This window comes from Odocoileus virginianus, unplaced genomic scaffold (assembly GCF_023699985.2).
Source record: "Odocoileus virginianus isolate 20LAN1187 ecotype Illinois unplaced genomic scaffold, Ovbor_1.2 Unplaced_Contig_4, whole genome shotgun sequence".
Lineage (NCBI taxonomy): Eukaryota > Metazoa > Chordata > Mammalia > Artiodactyla > Cervidae > Odocoileus > Odocoileus virginianus.
Genome location: NW_027224321.1, coordinates 1,673,904 through 1,698,711, shown reverse-complemented (window position 1 = coordinate 1,698,711; position 24,808 = coordinate 1,673,904). Strand labels below are relative to the sequence as shown.

The window sequence follows — 24,808 nt, the reverse complement described above, 5'->3', positions numbered from 1 at the left end:
AACAGCATGGGGATGGCGTGTCCGGGTTCACAGGGTACAAGGGGACGGGCTGCTACCACACACGGTTAGACAGAAACTACGGACGACACCTGCGCGAGACAGAGGGGGCAGCTGGCGACAGACAGCGTTAGAGACCACGCTGGGTTAGGAGCAGGGAGCCCCCGGGTCCCCTCGGAACGCCGGTGGGGACGGAGGATGGCCACGTGGACGGGGCAGGCGCTGACCCCTCCAGCACCTCCCCTTGGCGTCCGGGGTCGGACTGCCAGCCCTTCCCCTGGACAGCGGGAAATACACACACCGCTGGGCTCCTCTGCCACCCCAGAGCCAGACCACCTCTCCACCTCTGCGCGCTGCGCCCACCCCAGTCAGCCCTATCCCCGGGCTTGGGAATTCGCGGTCTCAAAGAGAGGAACGCGGTTCATTTCAGCTTCCCGGCCACAGGGGCCTTCCAGAAATACCAGCGGACTGAAAACTCCCAGTAACTGGACGCCTCCCGAGAACCACGCTGCCAGAACATCCTCTCCGGCCCCAGAGGCTGTGGGTTGGGTCCCTTGCTAGCCCGAGTCACATCTGGTTCGGCGCCACAGTGACCCCTGGACCATGCCGGCCTTCCCTCCCAGAGTTCCGGGGTTTGGGCCACCCCGAAGGATCGGAGGCCTGCAGGTGGGCTGAGGCCTCGTGAGGCTGGGGTGGGGGGCTGGATGGGAGGTCACAGGGGTAAATGAGCACGTACACAGGCCATGCCCACTTGGGCCCCCTGTAACGGGCAAGACACGCTTGCTTACACAGCAAAACTCAAACACCGAAGAAAGCCTGCCAGCGTGAAGACGGATAAACCCTCACTTTGGTCCCCCTCACTTGGTACGGGAAAAAAAAGAGGGCGCACTCCGTGGAGAAGCGCTGGAAGGACACAGAGGTGATGGCGCTGTGATAGCGCGTGCACGCAGGACCAGAGGCCTGCGCGTGCGCTTCCGGCTGTGGGTACACCCACAGTGGGGTCCCTGCGCCCCCGCAGCTCTGCAAAAAGAAGGCACCATGACCCTGGCATCTTAGCACACGCGGAGGCCGGCCGCTGCCTGGTGAACACAGGTTCCACCTCCACGAGGCCGCCCAGCCGCCCCGGGCATGCTGGCCTCACGTGGCCAATTCCTCACCGATCTGTGTGGTCTCTAGGGCAGGAGGGGGAGTTCCTGCAGGACCAACACCCCTCCGCTGCCAGCCGCCACCCCCACTTCCCTGGGGAGCTAGCACCCGGCTCCCCAGGAGTGACGCCTGCTGTTGGCCCTGCCCCTCCCCTGGTCTCTGCGCACTCTGTCTTACAGGGTAAGCACTCAATGGATTTCACATCTCCTGCTTCATTCACCTTCTTTGATATGTTTTTGTAGAGTTACCTTTACAAGTATGTATCCAGATGATTAGATCACAATATTAACATTAAGCAAGGTTTGCTCGGAGTTCTTTCTGCTCCTTTGTAACCACAAGCAAAGGCCTTGGGATCTAATTTGCATCAGCTCTAAAAGGGCGGGGCGATTGTCTTCTCCATCCCTAAGGACACTTCCCGTTCTAAAAATCACTATATATTATTCCCCTCTAAAATATGTAGTTAGTATGTCTCTTCAATATTTCACAATTGCAAATATTAGACACTTGCAGTGGACTTGTGTGTGTTTTCTGGGGTTGTATGTACATCAGGAAACAAATGAAACACTCAAATGCATTTGCCATGAACCCAAAGGTTTGATAATTAGGTAAGAATCAGCCAGGTGTTTAAGCACCCAGATTGCGAGAAAGAATATGATTAATAAGGTTATATGTAAACATAAGCTCCTACTGCTGGTAGACTGTCAGGCTCAATGGGAACACAGATCACCGAGTGCTGCAGAAACAAGCCCAGCAGGTAAATAAAAGAAGGCTTTAAAAGCCATTTTCTATAGTTTACTTTAGAGACAGAAAGGGAAAAAGCCTTGGGATGAAGGCGTGGGTGGCAGCAAGCTGGTTTACATTCATCAGGGGCCACTGCCCTTGTTTTGTGAAATTCAAACCCACCACCTGATCCTAGCCATTGGATCTTTTCCTACTGTAATGTTAGAACACACCACCGAACTCTACGTCCAATTTCATGTTTAATGTAGATTTATAAATGCCTATTTTCTAATCTGATTTTCAATAAAGTCATCCCTCGGAATCCACAGGGGGCTGCTTCCAAAATTCCCTACATAAAAGGGTGAAGAATTTTCACATTACCTACGCACATCCTCTTGTATACTTTAAGTCATCTACAGATTACTTATAATATGTAATACAGTCTAAATACCATGTAAAGAGCTTTAAGTACAACATAAATGCTATATAAATAGTTGCCAGCATGAGACGAATTCAAGTTTTGCTTTTTTGAAAATTTCCTGTAATTTTTTTTACCCCCACATGTTTCGGATCCATGGTTGACTGAATCTGTGGATACAGAACTATCTACACAGAGAAATGGTTATGTCTCCCTGCGGGTCTGTTTGACCCAACTTTGCAACCATGGCTCCACCCTATAAACTTGTTACATGAACAACTGTCAGCCTTCTCTGACTGCCAAATACTATTACATAACCTTAAATCTCCCAAGGGGTCATTTTATTTTTAGAAAGTGCGCCCAAACCTGACCCCCGTACTGGGAGCCACCGACATGCACTTGGCTCAGCCCACCTGTGCACAGGTGTGCAGGGCCGCCTGCACCGCTGTTTACCCACCGAGTCCCCGGGGAAGGCAGGGCTCTCTGTACCCGTGATGACAACTCCATGAGAAGGGAAAACAGAGAGCACTCCTGCCATTTGGTCGATTCCTTCCAAAGATGGCTTGTAATCAGCCGAGGCAGACAGCACCACGTTCACACAGGTACAGATGGGCGAGCAGAATCAAGTTCGTCTCTGCGCTTTGGTTTTCTTGAGTTTCGCTGAGCACCAAGATCGCTTGCATCTCACGGGCACACAGAAAGGGGACGTTCTTCCTGCCTAAATTCAACCTCATGCCTGTGCTTGCTCAGCTGTGTTCAACTCTCTTGCAAACCCATGGACTGTAGCCTTCCAGGCACCTCTGTCCATGGGATACTCGGGGCAAGAATACTGGAGCGGGTTGACCATTTCCTCCTCCAGGGGAATGTTCCCAACCCAGGGATCTAACCTGCATCTCTTGCGTTGGCAGGTGGGTGATTTACCATTGAGCCACCTGGGAAGCCCCACGTGCAGTTTTTTAAATTTCAGGTTCATTCAAAGGTTAGTTCTCAATTTCCACCCAGAAAACTGCCCTGGGAGCCTCTGCTACCCTTCAGCTTGAATTCTTAGGCGGGTCAAGGTGAAAGGCAGACCTGAATGTACCGAACAGCAGCAGGGATGCTGACATGGATGTGTTATGAAAAACCTACCGGAGAGAAAAGATAATTTTTTTAAAGGAGTCTGTTACAATCCATTGTGCTGTGCTTAGCCAGTCAGTCCTGTCCGACTCTGTGACCTTTTGGACTCTTTGGAGCCCACAAGGCTCCTCTGTCCATGGGATTTTCCAGGCAAGAATTCTGGCATGGGTTGCCATCCCCATCTCCCGGGTATAATCCACTGGCGACCAATTACTTTAAAGATTTCAAGGTTACTCCTGCGTCCTGGACTCATGCTGGGGGAACCAATTTTGAATCTGGGATGCTGGTGCAGGTCAAAACAGCTGAGTTCCCTCTACTCTTTAAAGTTGAGCTAAGCAGGATGGATCTACAATGGAATCTTATTAAATATAGGGGTGGTCTACATCGAGAGAGGTATAACCGTCTCACTTGGGTTGGCATTTCTGCTTTAACAAGGGAAAAAAGAAAACCGAATTTTCCTATTACCAAGAAAAAAAAAAAAGTTTTGTTGGCAGTAAACACTCCCAACAGATGTTTGACATTTCTATTCTTTTGGCTAATTGGACTAAAAATTATTAACATATCATTAACAGGTCCCCAAGAAACAGCGAGCCTTATACTTTATAGTTTACAAAGCACTTCTCTTCCCACTTCATCTCATCCTCCTCACAGCATCTTATGGTGCAAATACCACCAGAACATCCACATCTAACTGGGTGGATGTTCAGACATTGACCAATCTGCCCCCCGCCCCCCCAGACAGGAGGGGGAGAGACCCAAACCCATGCACACCACCTGGTTCTCACGTCTTCTCTGTGTGGACTTCTGCTGAGACAGTTCATGGCACACACTATCTGCAAAAGAGCCTGGAAGCCTTCATGTAACTCCCTACACCCACAGGGCAACACCAAGGATGTGGGTGGTGGGGTGTGTCTTTTCGTCGATCCACTCACCACCATGGAAGGGAGCTGTCTTCAGCTGCAAATGACAGTCAGCCCTGTGCCTGCTCGCTGAGTCACTTAGTGTCTGACTTTGCGACCCCATGGACTGGAGCCCACCAGGCTCCCTCTGTCCGTGGGGATTCTCCAGGCAAGAACAGTGGCGTGGTTTGCCATGCCCTCCTCCGGGGAATCTTCCCGACCCAGGGATGGAACCTTCTTCTGTCTCCTGCATTGGCAGGCAGGTTCTTTACCATTAGCGCCACCTGGGAACCCTTAGGAGACTTAGTGCTTAGGAGACTAAAAAGAAACAGGCCTGCCCAACACTTTTTGTGATAGGGAAAACACCTTTGTATTCTGTTACAAGTTCATTACGAAAGGGATATTGCCTAAAAGATTAAATTATACATAATGGCCCATCTCTGGGAACCCTGCCTCCCAGGTAATGAGCATTAAGCTAAAATACCTTTGTTTAGCTCACAGGAAACATCCTGACCAGGCCCACCTGTGAATGACTGCAGGGAGGAAGAAATTAACACAGCCCCCGACAGAGGCTGATCCTTGCTGTTGTTCAGTTGCTAAATACTGGCCTTCAGTCTTGACACCCTCTCGGGGCCCCAGGTCAGGAGCACCTGATTTTCCCAGAGGAACGGTTTCGAGATTCTTGTTGTTTCTGACATCTGCCCAAAACATTCTTCTTACTTAGCCTAGTAATACAATAGAACATCTGCGAAAGGGGTCATCTCCTAATTATTTAGGACTGGTGAGATGAGAGGAATACACTGGAGACAACAATGAATCTTTTCATTTCTCCCTGGGAGAACATAAAAAATTTAATCATGTGCCAAAAATTTCTTAAAATGCATTTTGCTCTTTGATAAAAATATTGAAGCCCGGTACCTATTGCTGAGATTTTGGGGAAGTTTTGTATCATGACTTTTAAAAGAATTTTGGATCATATATTTACACTGGGAAAGAAGTTTTATTGGTAACATATTCAGTTACAAAATTTAACCAAATCAGACTTCGTTTCCTCTGCCAATTTTTTTAAAAAAACTTATATTGTTTTTAAAAAAAAAAGCGAGGGGGGGGAGGACGACTATAAAAATGTACTAAGAATAATGATCCAATTAATGTGTGGTGATTGGTAAGTTAGTTCACAGGTGAAACGCTGGCAGTTATGACTTGAGGTGAAATGGAATTTAACACAAAGGCTATGGTCTTCTTCAACAACTTCATTCCATCTAGACCTGAGTACAGCAAAGACAAAAGATCAGGAAAGAAGTCAAAGTTCCAGGGTAAGAAGAAAAATTCAAATTTTGCTGTAACGGAATTTTCCTTTCTCCCATTTCCAATAAAAGGGGGGGCGGTGTGAGGTAGTTAAAAACCAGGAAAAAAAATTCATCCATCCATCAAGAAAAGATGAAAAGTGTCACATAAGCAACCTTGAAATCACTGGCCTTAAGAATAAAAAGGAGCGGGGGGTGGGTAAAAAGGAGGGGACTTCCCTGGTGGTCCAGTGGTTAAGAATCCGCCTGCTAATGCGGTAGACACGGGTTCCATCCCTGGTCCCAGAAGATCCCACATGCCGCAAAGCAACTAAGCTCTTGAGCCGCAAATACTGAAGCTGGCTCACCCGAGAGCCTGTGCTCTGCAATGAGAAGCCCGCACACAACAGGAGAGCAACCCGCAAGCAGGACGGCAGAGCCGGTGGGGAGGGGCTCCTGGTCCCCGAGGGAGGAGGGATGCTATGCCGGGAGCAGAGGGTCTTCCTGTCCCGGCCCGACCGTGCGGAGGCTCCGAGATGAGCAAAGTGCCTGCAACACCCAGACAGCATGTACGGGCCCCAGGAGGAACAGCACCCACACCTTCCCACCCCCCACGGCGGCGGGCGCCCGGCAGGTTCCTGGAGAGCAGGGGCCTGCCTGTAACAGCAGCTCACCTTGGTCTGGAGGGGACGCCCTCAGAGGACAAAGGGACTCATGATATACTGAGATTCTCAGGGAAGGGAGCACCTAGCCTCAGCCCCGTGTCCAGCACTGCCCGGCAGGGGGCAGGGGGTGGATATCGGAGGCCCGGGGAAACGAGAGCAGACAGAGTGGGCCAGCCCTCTGGTCCAGAGAGGTCTCCTCTAGCCTGTGTCCTGTTTCCCCAGGAAACCTGATGGCGGTGGGGGGCCTTCCCGGACCTCACCAGGGATGAGTGCTAGCTACGAAGCCCTCAGGCGGCCGCAGCCAGCGTGAACCGCCTGAGAAGAGCACGCGTCCTTGCACTGGACTGCTGTCGGGACCGAGCCGATCTAGGAAAAGGAAGAAAAGAAGGAAGAAACGGGCAGGGGACTGTGGGAGTTTCCTGGTTGCCTAGTGGTTAGGATTGTGAGCTTTCAACTGCTGTGGCCAGGCTGGTACAATCCTTGCCCAGGCAACCAAGATCCTGCAAGCTGCGTGGCATGGCCAAAAAATTTTTTTAAAGGGTCAGTGGGGGAGAGTTGCAAAGGAGCCTGCAAAACCCAAAGGGCAGATGGAAGAGAAAATAAAACTCAAAAAGCAGAAGGAAATCCCTTCCAGTCGCTTCCCTCCCTGATGCCACTTATTAACAGGCAGCTTAACAAGACAAGAGCTCCAGGAGAAGAATCTGAAACAGCGTGAGAAGAGATGGAAGCCTCTAGAACGGAGGACCAAACCGGCATTTTGGAACAAATGAATAAAATGTGGAAAAGGGAGAGAAGAAGACACCGCTCCAAGCTGAAATTCTGACAAGGAGGAACAGCAGGAATTAAACTCCATCAAGGAGACGAAAAGCCGGAAGTTAACTGACAGGAAGACAAAGGAAACTAAGGAAAGGAGAAGTGCTGCCTCTGACAACAAATGCCCAACTAGAGAACTCGGGGGTGAAGGACAGAGGGACTGTCCTGAAATGCAGGAAGACACGAACCTGCAGATCGAAAGAGCATGCGATCTTCCAGGAGAAGACGACGGAGACTCTCTAAGGATGGAGCCTCGGAGGCCCTGCTGAGGAGCTGTCAGGCCGGTCAAGGTGAGATCCTGCAGCAGAGTTCAAGGTGTGCCCCCAGGAACACTCTCCAGAGCCTCTGCAGGGGGCTGGAAAATGGCCAGTGTAGTGTTTTCAAAGAAATGTACAACTGGTGCTGAACCTGTGACAGTAACAAGCAACTTGCACTGGCAAGTATGTTACACTGCAACCCACAGACCAAGATAGTGGCCCTGGCTGCATCAGGTAACCTCTCTGCAAAGGCAGAACCCACTGCTGGGGTGTTGGGAGGGTTGCACCATCACCCCAGCCTTCTAAAAACCAGCAACCTGCTTTGGGACATGTCCCATCTTCTTGGGAGGGACAAGCCCGGTACATATGCAGTGAGTTGTTTGTGAGATGCAAGTCAGTTAAGCAGCAACAATCAAATAGTTACCAGCTGACTCCTGGGGATGTCACTGTGCATTTAGTGAGCACCGTGGTCCATGGGGGCCCTGCCTGAACAGCTCTAGGGAATGAGGCTGGCTGATTTTTATTAACTCAACCTGGAATTCCAAGAATCTCACTGTTCCTACTGCTTCAACACTTCTGGATCTACGTCATGGAAGAGTAACCTTGAAATGGCAGATGAAGTGAATATATCTTTAAAGTGTCAGTTGTGTAGTTCAGGTTTTCTTGACATCAAGTACATACAAGCCAAAATTAACTGGATGAAAAGGCAGATGTAAAACGGAAACAGGAGACCCTAAAGCCCTATTTTGTGTTTATAAAAACAGCTTCATTGCCATCCTTGACAAGCAGTGAATCAGATTTATAAACTAGAACTTGTACAAGTTTTATTAATGGAACAGCACAAGGTATCAGAGGGCTACTTAAAGCGTTTTGTGAAAGTGGTACTGCTGCTCAAAAAGAAACTGGAAATTAATGTTTAAGGAAGTCGCTTGTTGCTCAATAGTTACACTGAACTTCCTTATATCTAAACTTCAAGAGCTTTGAGGAAAACATAAATGGGCAGCTTAACATGTGAAACCGTTAAGAGCTCTCCCCCGCCAAATACCACCTTTTCAAGACCACAGTAAACATGGAAGCCCTAGGCACGTGTCGGCTGGCTGATCATTATCAACTAAGGACAGACTTCCACCTTCATTAAGTTTTATTAGCTTTTCCTCTGTGGGGAAAAAAAAAAAGGTGGGGGGGTGGGCTTCCCTAGTGGTTCAATGGTGAAGAACCTGCCTGCCAATGCAGGAGACTTGGGTTCCATCCCTGGGTCAGGAAGATCCCTTGGAGGAGGGCATGGCAACCCACTCCAGTATTCTTGCCTGTAGAATTCCATGGACAGAGGAGCCTGGCGGGCTATAGTCCATGGGGTCGCAAAGGGCTGGACACAACTAGAGACTAAACAACAATGACAAAACCACCACCTGCAAAAACCCCACTAAGACTGCGGTAAGATAGCATGATCACAACAAAACATGTCTCTGTAATCACAGCTGCAGAATCTGAGATTCTGCAGAGAGTAAACCACGCCCTGCAGCGTCAGTGACCCCAGAAGGCAGGCAGGTCCCGGAGCCCGAAGCATCTTTTCTCTCGTGACGGTGTCCAAGGCCTCTATGGTGGAAAGGGGACACTCGCTGCACAGACACGCCTGGACGCTGCCGTCCTCAGCTCACACTCTAGGTGTGATGCCAACGCCTGGGCCTGTAGCCTGTTCCCTTGGGCTCGGGGCCCCGGACCCACTCAGGCTGCCCTGGCTCCACATGCTGGGACTCTCCTGCAAAACTGTTTTGGGAAGCTAGAGCCTGCCCCCTACCCCCAAAGTTCATACACTATCCTCCCCTGAACTGGGTGCTTCTCCCAGTAACTGAGCAGCTGTTCCAAAATGGAGAGGCAGCCTGCACTGTCCAAACCTCAGGAGACTTGGGGTGACCAGGGGTCTCACTGAGGCCCCTGAATCTGGCAGCTGAGCCACTGAGCTTGGCTCTCAGGACAGGCACACGCTCTGCTGTCCTGAGTGATTTACAGAGAAGCCTGGCGGACTACAGCCTGTGAGGCCACTAAGAGTCAGACTGAGCAATTAACACACATGTGCTGTGTTCCTAACCTTAGCTGGGGACTTCCACATCAGCAAGTGATGCTGGGAACACAGTGAACAAGACAGGACTTTTTTTTTTTTTTTTAATATATATTTTCTTGGCCACATTGCACTGTTTGTGGGATCTTAGTTCCTGACCAGGAATGGAACCCACACCCCTGGAGTCAACCACTGGACCGCCAGGGAAGTCCCCAGGATTTCTGACTGTCAAGGCCAGTAGGAGAAAAAGGAAAAGGATGAGGAGAGCCGGCTGGGTGGGGAATGGGAGGGGACCGGGCCCTAGGAACAGACACAGTCCGTGTCCCCCAGAATGTACTGGGAACCCCCGAAGCAGATGAGGCAGGGGGGCGTCTGGTTTTGAATCAGCTCTCAGAAAGAGAAAATAGCCATTTCTCCAAAATGATGGGCACCTCTATATATTAATAGAATCTAATATTCAGGCACTCCTCAGAGTGATTGTGGGTTCAGCTCCAGACCACCACAATAAAACATTGCAATAAAGTGAGTCACAGAACCTGAAAGGTTCCCAGTGCATGTAAGTTATGTACTATACTGTCATAGTCTTTTATGCATTCAACCGCATTATGTTTAAAAAAGCCAACATAAGTACCTTAATTTTAAACAACTGCTAAAAAAAGGCTGACCAAATCACCTAACCCATCAGCCAGCCACAACCTTTTTGCTAGAGAAGAGTTTGAAATATTGCAAGAACTATTAAAATATAGCACAGAGACATGAAGGGAACAAATGCTGCTGGGAAAAACAGTGCTAACAGCTCACTCGATGCAAGGTAGCTGCAAAACTTCAATTTGTTCTTTTTTTAAAAAAAAAAAAATCGCGGTATCTGAGAAGCATCAGTAAAACGAGGGATGGCTGGGAGACCGAAGATGAAGGCTGTTGGCTGGACACCCAGTGCCCACCGCCAGGGCTGTACGTGAACCTTCCAGCATCGACTCCTGTCTCTGAAATAGTCTGGTGGTAAATGGAATATATTTAGTGGTGCACATCTGTTTCCTTGGGCGAAAACGTACTTAGGGTTATTTATTTTTAGTGTCCTGCACATTTATTTTAAGCATCAAAAAGGACAAATTACACAAAGGCGTGCAGCTGCAGGACAGAGAGCCGAGCTCCTCACCTGGCGGCTTAAACGAGGCCAGATCCCCCCGGCCGGGGCCCGAGACGTGTCCAGGGCCAGGCGCCTCCGCAAGGCGGGCGTGGGCGTGCGCTGGGCTGGCCTGCGCCCACCCGAGGCCGACAGACGTGACCGCTCTCAACTAGTGTTTCCTGGTGTGAGCTTATTTAAAAGAAATTATTAGTGTCACGTGAACTCTATTTTTGAACACGCGATTTAAAAATAAACACAGAACTGTCGGTTCACACACGGTCCTCTGAATGTAACTCAGGTGTTTGTTTTGAGAAGACTAAAACAGGCTGGTGGCTGTGAGGTGGGACCCTGTGGGCAAGCCCAGAGTCCTCTGCGGGTCAACCCTCGACACGTGAACACACAGAAAGGCAGGGGTTGCAGACTGTCTCCGGGAAGGGTCGCCGGACAGTCAATACTCCAGGCCTTGTGGGCAGTAGCCTTGTTTGCGTGGGGCATTTTGTTTTTGTTTATTCTTACAAGCATTTAGAAATGCAACAATGCCCTCCCCCAAAGGTCTGGGGCCAGCGGCCCGGGAAGCTGGCACCTCCCCCTTCAGGCTTGCTCCCCTGAGAGAGAGACTGCACAGCGATGGTCCCGTTCTTGCCTTAAACTGGAGAGAGGAATCCAGGGTTTGCACTTAGCAAAAGACTTTAAAACTTAAAAAAAAAAAAGAAAAGTGCATGACCTATCACTTTGTATAAAAACAGCAAAAAGGATTAGTTTATTAAATTTTTTCTTTACCTCCTAGGAGTAAAAAGACATAATAAACTACTGTGTGTCAAAAGCCCGTATATATGTAACGTGGTTGTTTCGTAAATACACGTTTGTGCAGACTGCAAAAAAAAAGAAATGCACCAGTCCTTCGACAGCATGGACTGGGGGTTCCTGCTGGGGATGAGGCCCTGAGCGTTGGGACTGTCACCTCCCATTTCCGGGGGTGGGGCTGGAACACTCTCAGGAACCGTCTCATTCCCCTGGAAACAGTGTCAGGACTCAGCGGAGGGCGTCCAGCCGGTGCATCTTAGGACGAACAGGCTGGCGGGCAGGAGGGGCGGTGTGCACAGGATGGCGTCAGCTCAGACAGACCCAACTGTTGTCTAACGTGCATTTAAGTCCCGCTCTGACTGGTAGCTCAGTCGGTCAAGAACCTACCTTTAATGCAGGAGGCCAGGTTCAACCCCTGGGTCGGGAAGGTCCCCTGAGAAAGGAATGGCAACCCACTCCAGTATCCTTGCCTGGAGAATCCCATGGACAGAGGAGCCTGGTGGGCTACAGGCCATGGGGTCGAACAAGTTGGACACGACTTAGCGACGAAACTACCACTTGAAGATCCCAAAAAAAAAGAAAAAACCAAACCATCTTGGGACTTAACATCTCTCTAGAGAAAATGATCTGTCATTTTGAAGGTGAAACTTTCAAGACCCCAGTCTCGTTTTTCCTATGAAGGAAGTGGTTTTGCCTGTCATCTTTGAAGTCAGGAGGTGTCTCAGGGAAGCCCCAGCTGTGTGCCCCAGCACGCAGGCTACTATTGCGGGGCTCGGGGGGTTAAATGACACGACGGAGCGTGTGGAGACTGCCCAGGGACGCTTCCCGGGCGAAGCCAGCGTGCAAGCTGCTCAGCCAACCAGGTCTGAATGCCACCTGGAACTGAAGCCATCCGTCCTGAAGCCCCGTCTCCTCTCTGGAGCGCCCGCCCCGACTGCAGGCGCTTTGCCCAGCTCTCAGCGGGCCCTCGGTTTCCCCCCGAATTAATTATAACAATACAGGACGGTGTGTTCAGAGTTCCAAACAACCGGCTCAGAGACACATTTTGTCCTGCCAACTCTGTCCATGCCAAAAACATAATCTCCTTACTCTTAATTTTATGGCCTTCTTTTTCTTGTTAAAAATGAAGCAGAACCTGCTTTCTCTTTATTTCTTTGAAGTGCTAGCGATCATTTTAGCCTTCTTCGCCTATTTTAAAGGCAACATCTGATCCTCAATATGGCTTACGTGCGAGGGGACAGAGTTATTTAGCAGGCTGTTTACACAGATCAGGACGATGACAAGGGTCAATGATAATGCCTATGGTTAGAGACCGAGTTAGCATCTCAAAGAATTAGGGAAGGTGGCTGAACTGACTGACCGCTGCTTTACCTACTAAGCCAACCTACCAGCAAGCTCTTCATAAGGTTTCAGATACTCCTCATTAAAAAATTATCATGTACTTTTAATCACTTGGTTGCAAGTAACATGGTAAAATTATGTGGAAACACTGAACTGGCTAGATTTCAAAACTCCTCAAATTTTATTAGCGTTTACAGATTTCGTTCATTGGAACATTAAGCAGCACCCAAGAATGCATTCAGAAATAGGCCTAACATCTGCTTAGCAGTGGTAGCTGACAAAAAAAATTTTTTAAGTTTATTTGATTTGGAAAGGATTTTTGGAGCTGACAGTTTAAATGCATTTCATATGTCCCAGAAAATAAGGCCGGTATTTACCACATGGCTTGTTTCTAAGAAACTAAGTAAACATTCATTCTAAACAATTCATTTTTTTAAAAAAATGATTTAAGATACACAGGCTCCTGAGAAGGCTTTTATTGCCCTGATGATACGTGCATCTGTCGGGGAACAATTACAGGGTGTCCTCCAGGGACGCGGGGATTAACAGAGAGACGTCCAGCTCAAGGTGACCTGACCGCAGCAGACCCCTGCTTCCAGAGGAAGTGACCACAGCCAGCACGTGACATCCCACCTAGGAATCGGTGGGGCACGGTGGCAAGCCCAGGGCCAGTGACCTTCGCGGGGCACCGTCTGGCTAGACACACCGGGGAGGAGAGGGCAAAGTGGGGGGCTCCTCACCCCCCCAGGCACTGAGGCCGTGTGCAACCAGAGAAGCTCCCGACCTTCCCCGCAGCCCAGATAGCAACCCCACCTGGTGGCGGGGGGGAGGCAAGAAAGAGAACCCACTGAATCAGGCCCAATCCGCACCACCGGGACGTGGTCAACTCACTAATTTTGTTTTTACTACATTTATTTTTTTATTTGGCTGTGCTGGGTCTCAGCTGGAGCATGAGGGGTCTTTGCTTGCAGCATGAGAACTCTCAGTTGCAGTATGTGGGATCCAGCTGCCTGACTGGGGGGGGCGGGCGGGCGGGGGTCAAACCCGGACCCCCCTGCATTGGGAGCACGGAGTCTTAGCCACTGGACCACCAGGGAGGGCCCCAGCCCACTTTAAATTCTCTTCTTTCCTCTCGTTTCCATATGACCACGATGTAGGCCCCAGGCATCTCATACAGAGCTCCACCGGCCTGACCTGAGCTGCACCTAAAGCTGTTGCAATAACTTGGCTGGTCATGGAAGCCTGGTCAAGGAACAGGCTGCCTGGGGCAGGAGCGGGGGGGGGGGGGGGGGTGTCACGATCTTGCTCCTGGTGGACGCGAGGTCCTGAAGTCACACCCATGAGAAGAGCTGAGGAGGAAGGCTGTTTACTTGGAGCAGAAGACGCAGCCCCAAAGCAGCAGAGCCCGTATGGACCAGCTGTGCACCCCTGGGCCCCAGCCAGCTCTGCGCCAGCGCCAAGCAGAGTCGTCCACGTGTTTACCCTCTCAGTCCCCGCAAATGACTCTTGGAGCAGAGGGAGCAAGACCACATTCAGGCGGCTGGCTAACCCACCCTGGGCCTCAAGGACCAAGATTTTAAGTGGCTGAGGCTTCAACCACAGGCATGTAAGTCGCGGGCCCTGGCATGGAGGCTCAGGGCTTCCAGGAGGGTGGTCCCATCCCTGGGGACACTCAGGCATCCAGGCTGTAGTGTCGGGGGGAGGCGGCCCCCCACCCCAGCCATGAGACCCCCCACCCCAGCCGTGAGACCCCACGTCCCTGGATGCTCTGGGGCTCCCGGGTCACCAGCTCGCCTCCGACCTGTCGCGGTCCTGCGCCATCCTTGAAATCACTCAGCCCTCCTCCCCCACCACACACCACGTGGGCCCGCAGGCACTGAAGGCAGGGCTGGGCATGTACAGGTCCCTCTTCTGGGAAGGCGAGCCAATTCCCTTCTTCCCCTGAAACCTCTTAAGTCTTTATCAAACTCTGAACATCCGTACAAACAAGAGAAACAGCTGCAGGCTCCTTTCAGCAGGGTTTTTAAGAGTCAAGACACACCCCAGGGCATAATTCAAAAGCACGTCCCACATTCTATGACTTAGGTTCAGAAAGCCTGATTTCTCACCTTGACATGTACAGATCACCTAAAGTTTTCCTTGACTAGCCGTTATCTTGTCCTACACCTTTCCTTACTTCAGTGAGACATTCAGGTTTCTTCCGTCCCCCTCTTCCATTTCAGACCTTCCTCTTTATGCGGAAGACAGCCCCTCTCCTCCTCCTCCCTGGGAAGGACAAGGGCTTCCCACCCCACCTCGAGCACGTCCCTGCGGGAAAACCCACCTTTCATTCTCTGCCTACACTCTTCGGACAATCCTAGTCTGTTCTGCTTGTCAAAGGAAGGGTGTAGAGCCCAGATTCCTACATCCAAGTCCATGTTTTCTGTTTTGGGGTGGGAGGGGGGCTGCCGCACGTGTGGGCTGGAGGGACCTGAGAGCAGAGATTGATGGAGGCATCGCCCCCCGGCACCATCACAGCCCACCACCTTTAACATCTACCACTCCATCTGCTGGACAGTTTGATCCGTCTCAGAGCTGATGAGTCCCTTCCCCACCCCCGCGCCCCACCACCGGGAGGACAGCTGCTGGGTACCAGCCTATCCAGGCCCCAGATCCTCTGTGTGGGCCATGGCAGGAGATACGAGGGAGGAACACAGAGATAGATGCCTGATGCTCAAAGCCCTCGGGGAAACCACGGTCTCCCAGCTGCAAGGGGATGCATCTCAGGCTACCCACATTCTCCATCAAATCCCCACATAATACAGGGCAGCCTGAGTTTCCTTCCTTTCTCATCTTGAAGGGAGTTAAAAACAGTGGCAGACATGTGGGGTCTGTGGCGGGGAGGTGGGGGTGCACGGGGGACATCGAGCTCACAAACACAGGACCTGGAAACTCTAATTACACGCCCAGATCCTCCTTCACTGGCCTCATTAGCAGCCATCAGCAGGGCAAGGATGGCAGAGGAGTAATTTCCATCCAGTTCTTTTCATCGGAAGTGAGTGACAGCTGTGAAATTCCATCATCGGTGTGAAGGGCATATGTAAGCTGACCGATTCTTTGTGATATTCCACGAGACCAGCACGTGCCGGCCACTGAAGCCTGGGGCAGCTCCAAGTTCTTTGTGTCACTAAGAAATGATGGGGCAACTTCAACACCAGGGTGCTTCAACGCCCAGGGTGTATTATACACATGCTGCTGTGGGTTAACTTTCCCTAAAAATGTGATCCATTCCAAACCCTCGGTACCTGTGGGCCAAACTCCAGAGCCGGCTGTCTTCATGACATGAGGGAAACGTGGACTCAGACACGGGGAGGAGCCCCTGGACAACAAGGCAGAGACTGCAGACGCGTCCGCAGGCCCAGGACCGCCCGGGGCTGGCAGGAACCAGGACCTGGACTCTCCCGAGTTCCCTCCAGAAACAGCCAGCCTGTCAATGCCTTGCTCGCAGACTCTCGGCCTCTGGAGCCCTGAGAATACAGCTCTGGTTTCAAGCCACCCAGACTGTGGTCATTTGTCAAGGCAGCCCTAAGGACTTGGATACACACATGTTGCCTCACACACACACGATTAAAAAGGTTATGTGCATGCCCCAAAATTTTACTCTTTGGATTATTAATACTTTCGTGGACTTACAGGTTCCCGACTGAGTTACCTACTTTTGCATTGCAGAAAGTGTTAGTCGCTTAAGTCGTGTCCAGCTCTTGTGATCCCATGGACTGTAGCCCGCCAGGCTCCACTGTCCATGGGATTTTCCAAGCAAGAATACTGGAGTGGATTGCCATTTCCTATTCCATGCAGATCTTCCTGACCCGGGATCGAACCTGGGTCTCCCTCATTGCAAGCAGATACTTTACTGTCTGAGCCACCAGGTAAGCCCTGTGCATTGCTGATTCACTAATTATAAAAACACACATAATATTTAAATTCATTCTCTCACTTCAAACTGTATCTTTAAAATAATCTAAAGTGGATGTGTCAGCTATCTTTGCCACAAGAATAAAGTATCAACCAAAATGAATCACACAATGAACACACGACAGATGTCATTCTCTGAAAGTGGATGAAACCTGCACTCGGGAGAAGGTTGGGGATGTGAAAACAGAAGGCCCTGACCACCTTCTCCTTCTCAGCCATCTAAAGATCCCCACTGCCAAGGGTCAGAGTAACACTAAGGGATCATTGTTGTTGCTCAGTCGTGTCCAACCTTTGCGACTCCATGGACTGCAGCACGCCAGGCTTCCCTGTCCTTCACCATCTCCCGGAGTTTGCTCAAACTCATGTCCATTGAGTCAGTGATGCCATCCAACCATCTCATCCTCTGTTGCCCCCTTCTCCTCCTGCCCTCAATCTTTCCCAGCATCAGGGTCTTTTCTATGAGTCTTTTTGCATTAGGTGACCAAAGTATTGGAGCTTCAGCTTAAGCATCAGTCCCTTCTGATGAATATTCAGGGTTGAATACACTAAAGAATTTTTACATACTAATTAAAGCAAAAGGACAGCCCTGTGCAGACAGTAGAAGCGCAGGGAAGCCCCAGTGAGCTGTGTGCACAAACAGAGCCCAAAGCAACACGCCTCCCACGGAAAGCTGCTCCCCAACGTGGAGATGGCAGTGCTTCAGTCCAGTCGCCGTGTAAGAGGCAAGGGGGACAAATCGGTAATCTTCCCTGGTGACTCCATGGTGAAGAATCCTCCTGCAACGCAGGAGACCCAGGTTCGATCCTGGGTTGGGAAGATCTCCTGGAGAAGGGACAGGCTACCCACCCCAGTATTCTCGCCTGGAGAATCCCTTGGGCAGAGGGGCTGGAGGGCTGCCATCCACGGGGTCCCAGAAGAGTCAGACACGACTGAGCGCCTAACCTTGTCACGCTTTCGATAACAACGGCGAGGAAATGGGAGGGTCTCACAACGCACCCAGAGTCCAGACCCCTCAGCCCGGCACCCACCACGTTACACCAGCAGCTGTGCCCCAACCTGACCCTTTGCTACAAAAGGAGCCGCAGATGCAGCTGAGCTGTAATGGTGTCACTGACTTCCGGCGCCCCCCTGGGGAGGATCCCACTGTTTCCACCTTCTCCATAAACCTGGGTGGCGACATGGTACCTGAAAGCTCCAGAACATTCTGTTAAGCTTCTCAAGGAACCAAGCATGGGTAATTGGTGGATGTTAAGGCGTCTGGCAAGGATTGAAAACACTTTGCAATTACAGGTTCCCGGACCAGGAGCAAGGACTCTTTATCTGCCAAGGCTTTTCTCATGCACTTCTTTTCAGAAACAGCAAATTCTAGGCCCCTCCTGCCACCACGCAGGACTTGCCCCAGCACATGGATGTCAGTTTGCTGGTCTGAGAAGCGATGCAAAGATGCACCCACCCAGCCCGGTCCCAGGGTGGCGGCCCCTCAGAAACAGGGGTTCATGGGGGGGAGGAGGGGGCTAAAGACTTCCAGGCACCAGGGGGCATCTGCTCACGGTTCTTCCAGGACACAGAGGCCCTGATGCATGTCCACGGCGGGCACCCCTCTAGGCTGCTGGCAACGCCAAGAATAATCCCTTGACCTGGAATCAAACGGGGAGAGGACAGGTGGCCAGGCGGCAGGGCCAGGCCCTGAAGGTGAGAGCAAAGCTCATGGACACTCTCTCCCTGGACCTGGGAGCCCCTGGCACCAGCCCTGCTGAGGGGTGAGACACCTCCACCCTGCAGATGGAAGAAAGGACGTCCCGAGAGTGAACTCGAGATGCCTCCCCCTTTACAACAGAGGTATTCTGAAAATCACAGGACACGATGAAATTCACATGTTAAGAAGTACTGCCTGAAAAGTGGAGGAAGTGGGGCTCCTAGGGGTCACGTTTAGGTCCCCCCCCCCCCCCACTGGGGACAGTTTTACTTTTGACGCGCAAGCACGCAAGAGAAAGGCTTCCGAGTTCATCAAAATCTAAGGGTCCGCCACAAAGAAAGCACAGTGAAGCCCAAACGTGGTGGCAGACACTGAAACGGCAAAAGTCAGCATGATGACAGAACACACCACGGACAGGGGAGGGGAAGCCGGCCCCGGCGGGAGAGCTGGGGACCCCCACCAGCCACACCACACGCCACATCAGGCAGAGGCCAGTGTGCGGCCGTGAACCTGGGGCCCAGACGGCGTAACCTCCAGGGCCCCGACCCCCAAGCGAAACCCGGCGTATCCCAGGGCCCACAGGCAGACTGGCTTGAAGGCAGGGTCATCAACCTGCACAGCCTGCCCCGAGGAATAAGTAGAAACCCAAGAAAAATAATCTCTTAAAAGACTCTTGGGTGTAATCCAGGTGACCACGGCTAAAACCCACACTCAGACGCAAAGGCACATGTACACCAGCACACCCTGAGTACAGAGGCCAGGAGAGGAGGAAGGGGGCCACCTTCATCGCCTCTCTAAAGCACGCAACTGTCTAGCACCTGTATCCATTTTTCCGTGTCTCGGTATGCTTTTCCTCCTGACTCCCCCATCCAAGCCTTCACCCCTAATCTCCCTGAAATCGTGTCGACATGGATAACAAAAACGTGGCTTTTTCCCTCACGTGTCCACCGAGACCTCTGCAAAATCAAGGCAGAGCCCCAAACAAAGGTGGCCAGAGAATTCCACCTTCCACACACTTCTGAACAATTACGAGGCACCCAGCAACAAGAGTTAAATACTAGAACAGGTGTTACGGGGAACATGGGAAGCTACTGAGAACTACTGCTAAAAAGACATCTAAGGGACAAAACAGGGTGAAATGTTTAACTTAAAAAAAAAAAAAAGAAAAAAGGATAAGATGAAAACAAAATAGGATGGATAACACAGAACGAGGAGGCAAGGGAGGGCTACAGTACAGAGTTGAGTCTCTCCTCGCTCTTCAAACAAGACAAGCGCTGCCATGAAGGAAATGTATAGTTACCTGCATCCATATCTGCAAAGAATGGAACAGCCAGTAAGAAAAAGAAGGAACCAGAAATTCAGTGTCTCAGAGTTGGATTTTTAAAAGGTTACACGGAGAGAAAATATAATTTAGAAAACGGTGTGTGTACACTCTAGCTGGATTTTGGGGACATGGAAGCTACCTGGTTTCCTAGCCTTACTACCATCGTTTTATTTAAAGCGAAAAACAAAATGTGGATATGTTAAACTGAAGAAGTAAAAGCCTTATGGCAAAAGAAATAGCTTATTCTCATGCAAAAATGATTATTCAATGTTTAGAATATAATATAAAAGGGCAAAACATACTCAAATGTATGGTGGTGGTCATCTGAAATACTCGGGTCTACGACTATGGAACAGTCCATACAAGTTATATTATAAACTCAACATCCAAAATGAAGACATGTCCAAGCAGTAATATTTAAAGGCATGACACTGGACTCATATGTGAAGGGACAGAACCACCAGGTAAGAGGCATATTTAACAGTATTCATGGTTTCACTCTATTGCTCCCAATGCCAAGATGAAGTTAACGTAACTGGTTGGCTGACAATACTACCGAAAAGCAACATAGCTATGGATTCCTATGGCTTTGTATTTTATTCTTTTTCTTGACATGGGATATGTGACAGTCATGATTTAGAATATGCTAACGAAAACCTTGGCCAACTAAACTCTCCTGAGCTGGAGACTGTCTGCCAAAAGAGCATACCTTCGGGAGACTCCTCCTGGACATACGTGCCGGTCAGATAGCGGTGCACCAGGGCCGACTTGCCGCTGGCCAAGTTACCCACAATGCCCTGCAACACAGAAACGGACAGTCACTAAAGAGCAATGTGCCACGCACTCAGAGCCTGCAAACTCAGAGGGCTGGGACGCACAGCGATCCGAAACACCATCTCATTAAATTCTTCTCTGGGAGAAAAAGGGATTCCAGTGCCCTCAATTAATATCCACATCTCTATCAGTCTCCACAGCCTGAAGAGTCAACACGGTTTTGGACACACGTTGGTTGTGGCATTTTTCTAGATCCCATGAGCGCTGGTCACACAGGGAAGGTGCACAGTGAGTCAGCCCACCAATGTGTATCGGGGACCCTCAAAACTCTCAACAAGGCACAAACGAGGTTAAAGAGGACAGAGCGGCAGTACTGGGTCATAAAGAGAGGAGGGGACATCCCGATACACCCCGTCACGACCTCGGGGCAGGATCAGGAGTCCAGGAGGAGCAGTGTCCAGGAGGGACTGGAGGGGAGAAAGCCGCACCAAGGCAGGGCGGAGGTGGAGGGCTGGCCTGGTCTCTGGACACGGCGTCCCACACTGCAGGGCTGAGACGAGGCCACACCAGGGGCCCGCGGTTAAGGCGGCCGAGGCGTTCATCCTCAATGAGACGGGCTCAAGAGAGATGTGAGGATCCACATCCCAGCAGGTAGGAACGCACCATCTCCAGGGGGCAAGGCTGGCTTTATCGCACCTTCCACCAGAGGCAGCTCCCCCGTGAACACAGCTGACATACCTGGACGCAGGGACCACCCCTCGGGACTCCCTCCCCCCTCTTGGGAGCTCCCCCTCCCCTCTGGGTCCTCCCCCCCCCCCCGGGGCTCCCCCCCCTCTCGGGAGCTCCCCCTCCCTCTCGGGACTCCCCCTCCCTCTTGGGAGGTCACCCTCCCCTCTCGGGACTGCCCTGCACACTGTCTCCTCCCAGGAAGAGTCTGCCTCTCTCTCCCGCCAGCCAGGCCTCTGGGGTACACCTGTTCCCTCCCTGCTCACCCTGACACCTCCCCCCCCAAAGTTTTTGACCCTATGGCTTCAAAGACACTGCTCAAGGTCACCGACAACTTTGGTTTCTGAAACCCCCCACCTTCCCCTTGCCCTGACCCAGCCCTTCACAGGAAGCTGTAGACGAGGTTCTCTTTCTGCAAACTTCTGCCCTGGGCTTCCTCTTGGAATTCCGTCTCAGCCACATGGGCTCCTTCCCTAGATTCCCTGGATTCTGGATTCTAAAGCCCACCCGAGGGAGCCAAGGCCACATCCCACCTCCTCGTAAGAAGCTTTGGATTCCCACAGTCATGCTTCAGCCCTGCCCCCATTCAGGTAAACACACACACACCCAAGGCTCTGCATGGACACACCTGACTATTCTCTCTCCAATTTGTTCAGCATCTTCTGTGACCACATCCTCACCCCGCCTCACAAACCAGACACCTGGAAGTCGTGTCCGATTCCCAACCCGCCCGGAGGACAGTTTGTGAGCATCTCCACCGCCCCACGGGGAAGGCAAGGCGGTGCAGTCTGTCCACTGAAGCCTCCATCCACTGGAGCTCGCAACAGCCTTTAGCTTGTCACCCTGCCTGGGAGCTCCCGCTCCTCACCCCGAGAATACCATAGACTCATTACAATCAATGCTGCAAAAATGCGACACCCTCATTTCACAACTCTTGGGAAGCCTCCCACTCTGGCTGCAGGCTGGAGTTCAAGAATTTCATGAAAAGATAACAAAGTGTCCCCTCTGCATCCTTACAACCAATCTTGCTGGAGGCACCCTGGCCAGACGGGAAACACACCCACGCTTCACCCACCTGGGCCCTCCTGCTCTTCTTCACCCAAGAGTTTAGGATGGTCTCCGTGCGTCTCTGCACACCCGGCACACTTCACCCTGCTGGTGTTCCTGGATCTACCTCCCACCACATCAGGGGCCCCAAGACCAAGAACTGGATCTTGGATACTTCTCTGCATCCCTACACTCAGTCGTTTCTGGTCCCAAGAAAGTGCTGGGAAATATGGGATGCGTGGGTGAGTGGGTGGGTAGGTGAGTGGGTGGGTAGATGGGTGGATGGGGTGGGCGGGTGAGTGGTGAGTGGACAGATGAGTGGGCAGGAGGGAGGAAGGAGAAAGATATGTTGGCTGGTTGGATAAATGGATGATGGAGCCAGTAACTAGGAGAACAAATATATCCATAAAACAGAACACATATGACATTGTTAAAATTTGACCTAAAACCCTGAACCCATCCTGTCCTCACCAGTCAGGGTCCTTCCGTCCTCAGCTTCCCCTTCCCTGCTTCACGGTCAGCGTGCCAGTGACCAAACCCCATGCTCAGCCTCACCGACTCTGTACACCTAGACCTCCCCCATCAATCACTGCCCGAAACAAACTCTTAGGCATGCATCAGCAAGCAGTTCAGATGTCACCTCCTCTGAGAAGCCTTCTTAATGCCACAGCCTCAAACAACGCCTCTTCCCAAAGGCCCCTTACCACCCTCCTCGCTTCACCGCCTGGTCTCTTACCTCTCTTTGCCCAAAGTCATACACTGTGGGTCTGACTCTCTCAAGTGTGTCTGGTTCTCTAGCTCCCAGCACGGCCCAAGGCAGACGCCTGCCGCCCCCACCCTGCCCCCACAACACTGGGCAGATAAATGAATGACTGACTTGACACCAATGAGTAGAAATGAGATGCTTTATCACTACGGCTCCAAGCTCCAGAGATGTGGACAGAACCTAAATAAAGCTGTTTCCTTCCTGATTGGACTCCTGTCTTCCCTCTGCCGTTGGGCCTCTATAATCTGAGAATTTTCACCTATTAATTATTCTTTTGCTCAAGGGCACCTGCTGTTTGTCAGCTTCACGCTGAGAAAATCCTAAACAGTATGCCACAGAATTGAATTTTTAATTAAGATTAGGCTGCTTCTTTCCCGAGGAGGAAAGTGCTCGAAATCAAACAATACTCAGTCCGTGTTTTCTATGTGTGAAAACACTCTCTCCTTCTGACACGTCAACGATTTGCAAAGAATTAACTCACCCCTTGCAAGGATCAAATCACTCGATCCCCCAACACAGGGCGAGGAGGGAAGGTGTTTTATTTGAACTGAATGGTCACCTCAGACACCTTATGTGTGCACACCATCGGCTTTATTTTAATTTGAAACACTGGCAGAAACTAACAGCCAGCTGTGAGGAAGAAATAAAACAGGGGATGAAAATGCTCTTTAAGCTGCAAAGCTGTGCTGGGATCTGTGAACGGCTCCTGGATACAAACCAGAGAAGATGGAATCGAGCCAGTCTGGGTCTCCAGGCTCGAGGAGAAGCAAGGTAACATGGGTAAAAGCGCCCTGAAATTTACAAAACCATGTGTTCTGGTGGCGACACGTGACCACCGTGGGCCTGGGCATCCTCGGGGCAGAACTGTCAACTGTCACTCCGCACGAGGCATCTTTCTAAATTGATTTCTCTACTGCCCACACTCCACTGCTTACCTGCTAAACATGGAGTTGGCTGAAAAGAAAATTGAGGCTTTTGGTTTAAAATCCCAGTTGGGAATTCAACGAAGACACACAAATAGGATGTGACAAGCTGCGGACTGATGCCCTCCTCTACGAGGCCAGCGATCTCACGAGTCCTTTCCTTCCTGCGGTCAGTACGTGCTGCCTATAGACGTCCACAGGGCCCCAAGGCTGGCTCTACGGCAGGGAGCCTCAGTGCAACCGGCCATTCCTCATCTCCCCACCATCTACCCCACCTCGGGAAGCAGACAGCCTGGTGCTGCCCCTCCGGAAAAGGAAGCCAACACTAGGGAATCCCCTGGCAGTTGGGTGGTTAGGACTCGGTACTTTCACTGCCGAGGGCCCAGGTTCAGTCCCTGGTCAGGGAGCTAGGGTCCTGTAAGCTGGACAATGGAGCCAGAAAGCAAGCAAGCAAACATTGACATTTTCCTCTCTGACAGGTTCCAGAAGATTTATGGTCAAACACGATATAAAGAGTCCATTTGAGGCTTGCTATTACATCACAGACCTGCTGCATTTCTGAAATGGAGTAAGGGTTCTGAGGGGCGCTGACCTAAGGGGCCACCTGTCCTGGGTGCCGTCCCCAGCAGGACACAATCACGGCCCTGTGAGCACACACAGAGGTTGCCCTTGAACAAAGGAGCGTTTCTTCAGATGCTGGGAATGCCTTAGCACAGAAGGGGTCTCCCGAGGAGGCTGGGCTGCCCACTGCTCCTCCCCGCAGCAGGAGGACGCCAGCGGGGGTCCTGGCCCACTCCACACAGCTGGGGGTTGGGGGGTGGCGCGGGGATAACCTTCCCCAGAAGAACTCCAGAATCCTTTGCATTTACTTGTCCATGAGATGCAGTCCACCCCTCCTGTGGATTCCAGCCAGCTTTACGAGAGAGCTCTGTTTCAGGATCGTAAATCCAC

At 51.2% G+C, this 24,808-nt stretch overlaps 1 protein-coding gene across 9 annotated transcripts in view; it reads right to left on the bottom strand.

The window, feature by feature from the left end:
- AGAP1 (ArfGAP with GTPase domain, ankyrin repeat and PH domain 1) overlaps positions 1-24,808 on the bottom strand; it is a 568,266-nt gene that overhangs the window by 350,869 nt on the left and 192,589 nt on the right. For 5 of the 9 annotated variants that reach the window (XM_070463558.1, XM_070463556.1, XM_070463553.1 and 2 more), the window contains exons 3-4: positions 20,331-20,418; positions 19,598-19,609 (exon numbers count right to left, since the gene is read on the bottom strand). In XM_070463558.1, the coding sequence (XP_070319659.1) occupies positions 19,598-19,609; positions 20,331-20,418 (100 nt within the window). The remainder of the gene's footprint in view (positions 1-19,597; positions 19,610-20,330; positions 20,419-24,808) is intronic. The other 4 variants (XM_070463559.1, XM_020905503.2, XM_020905504.2 and 1 more) reach the window with 1 other exon arrangement.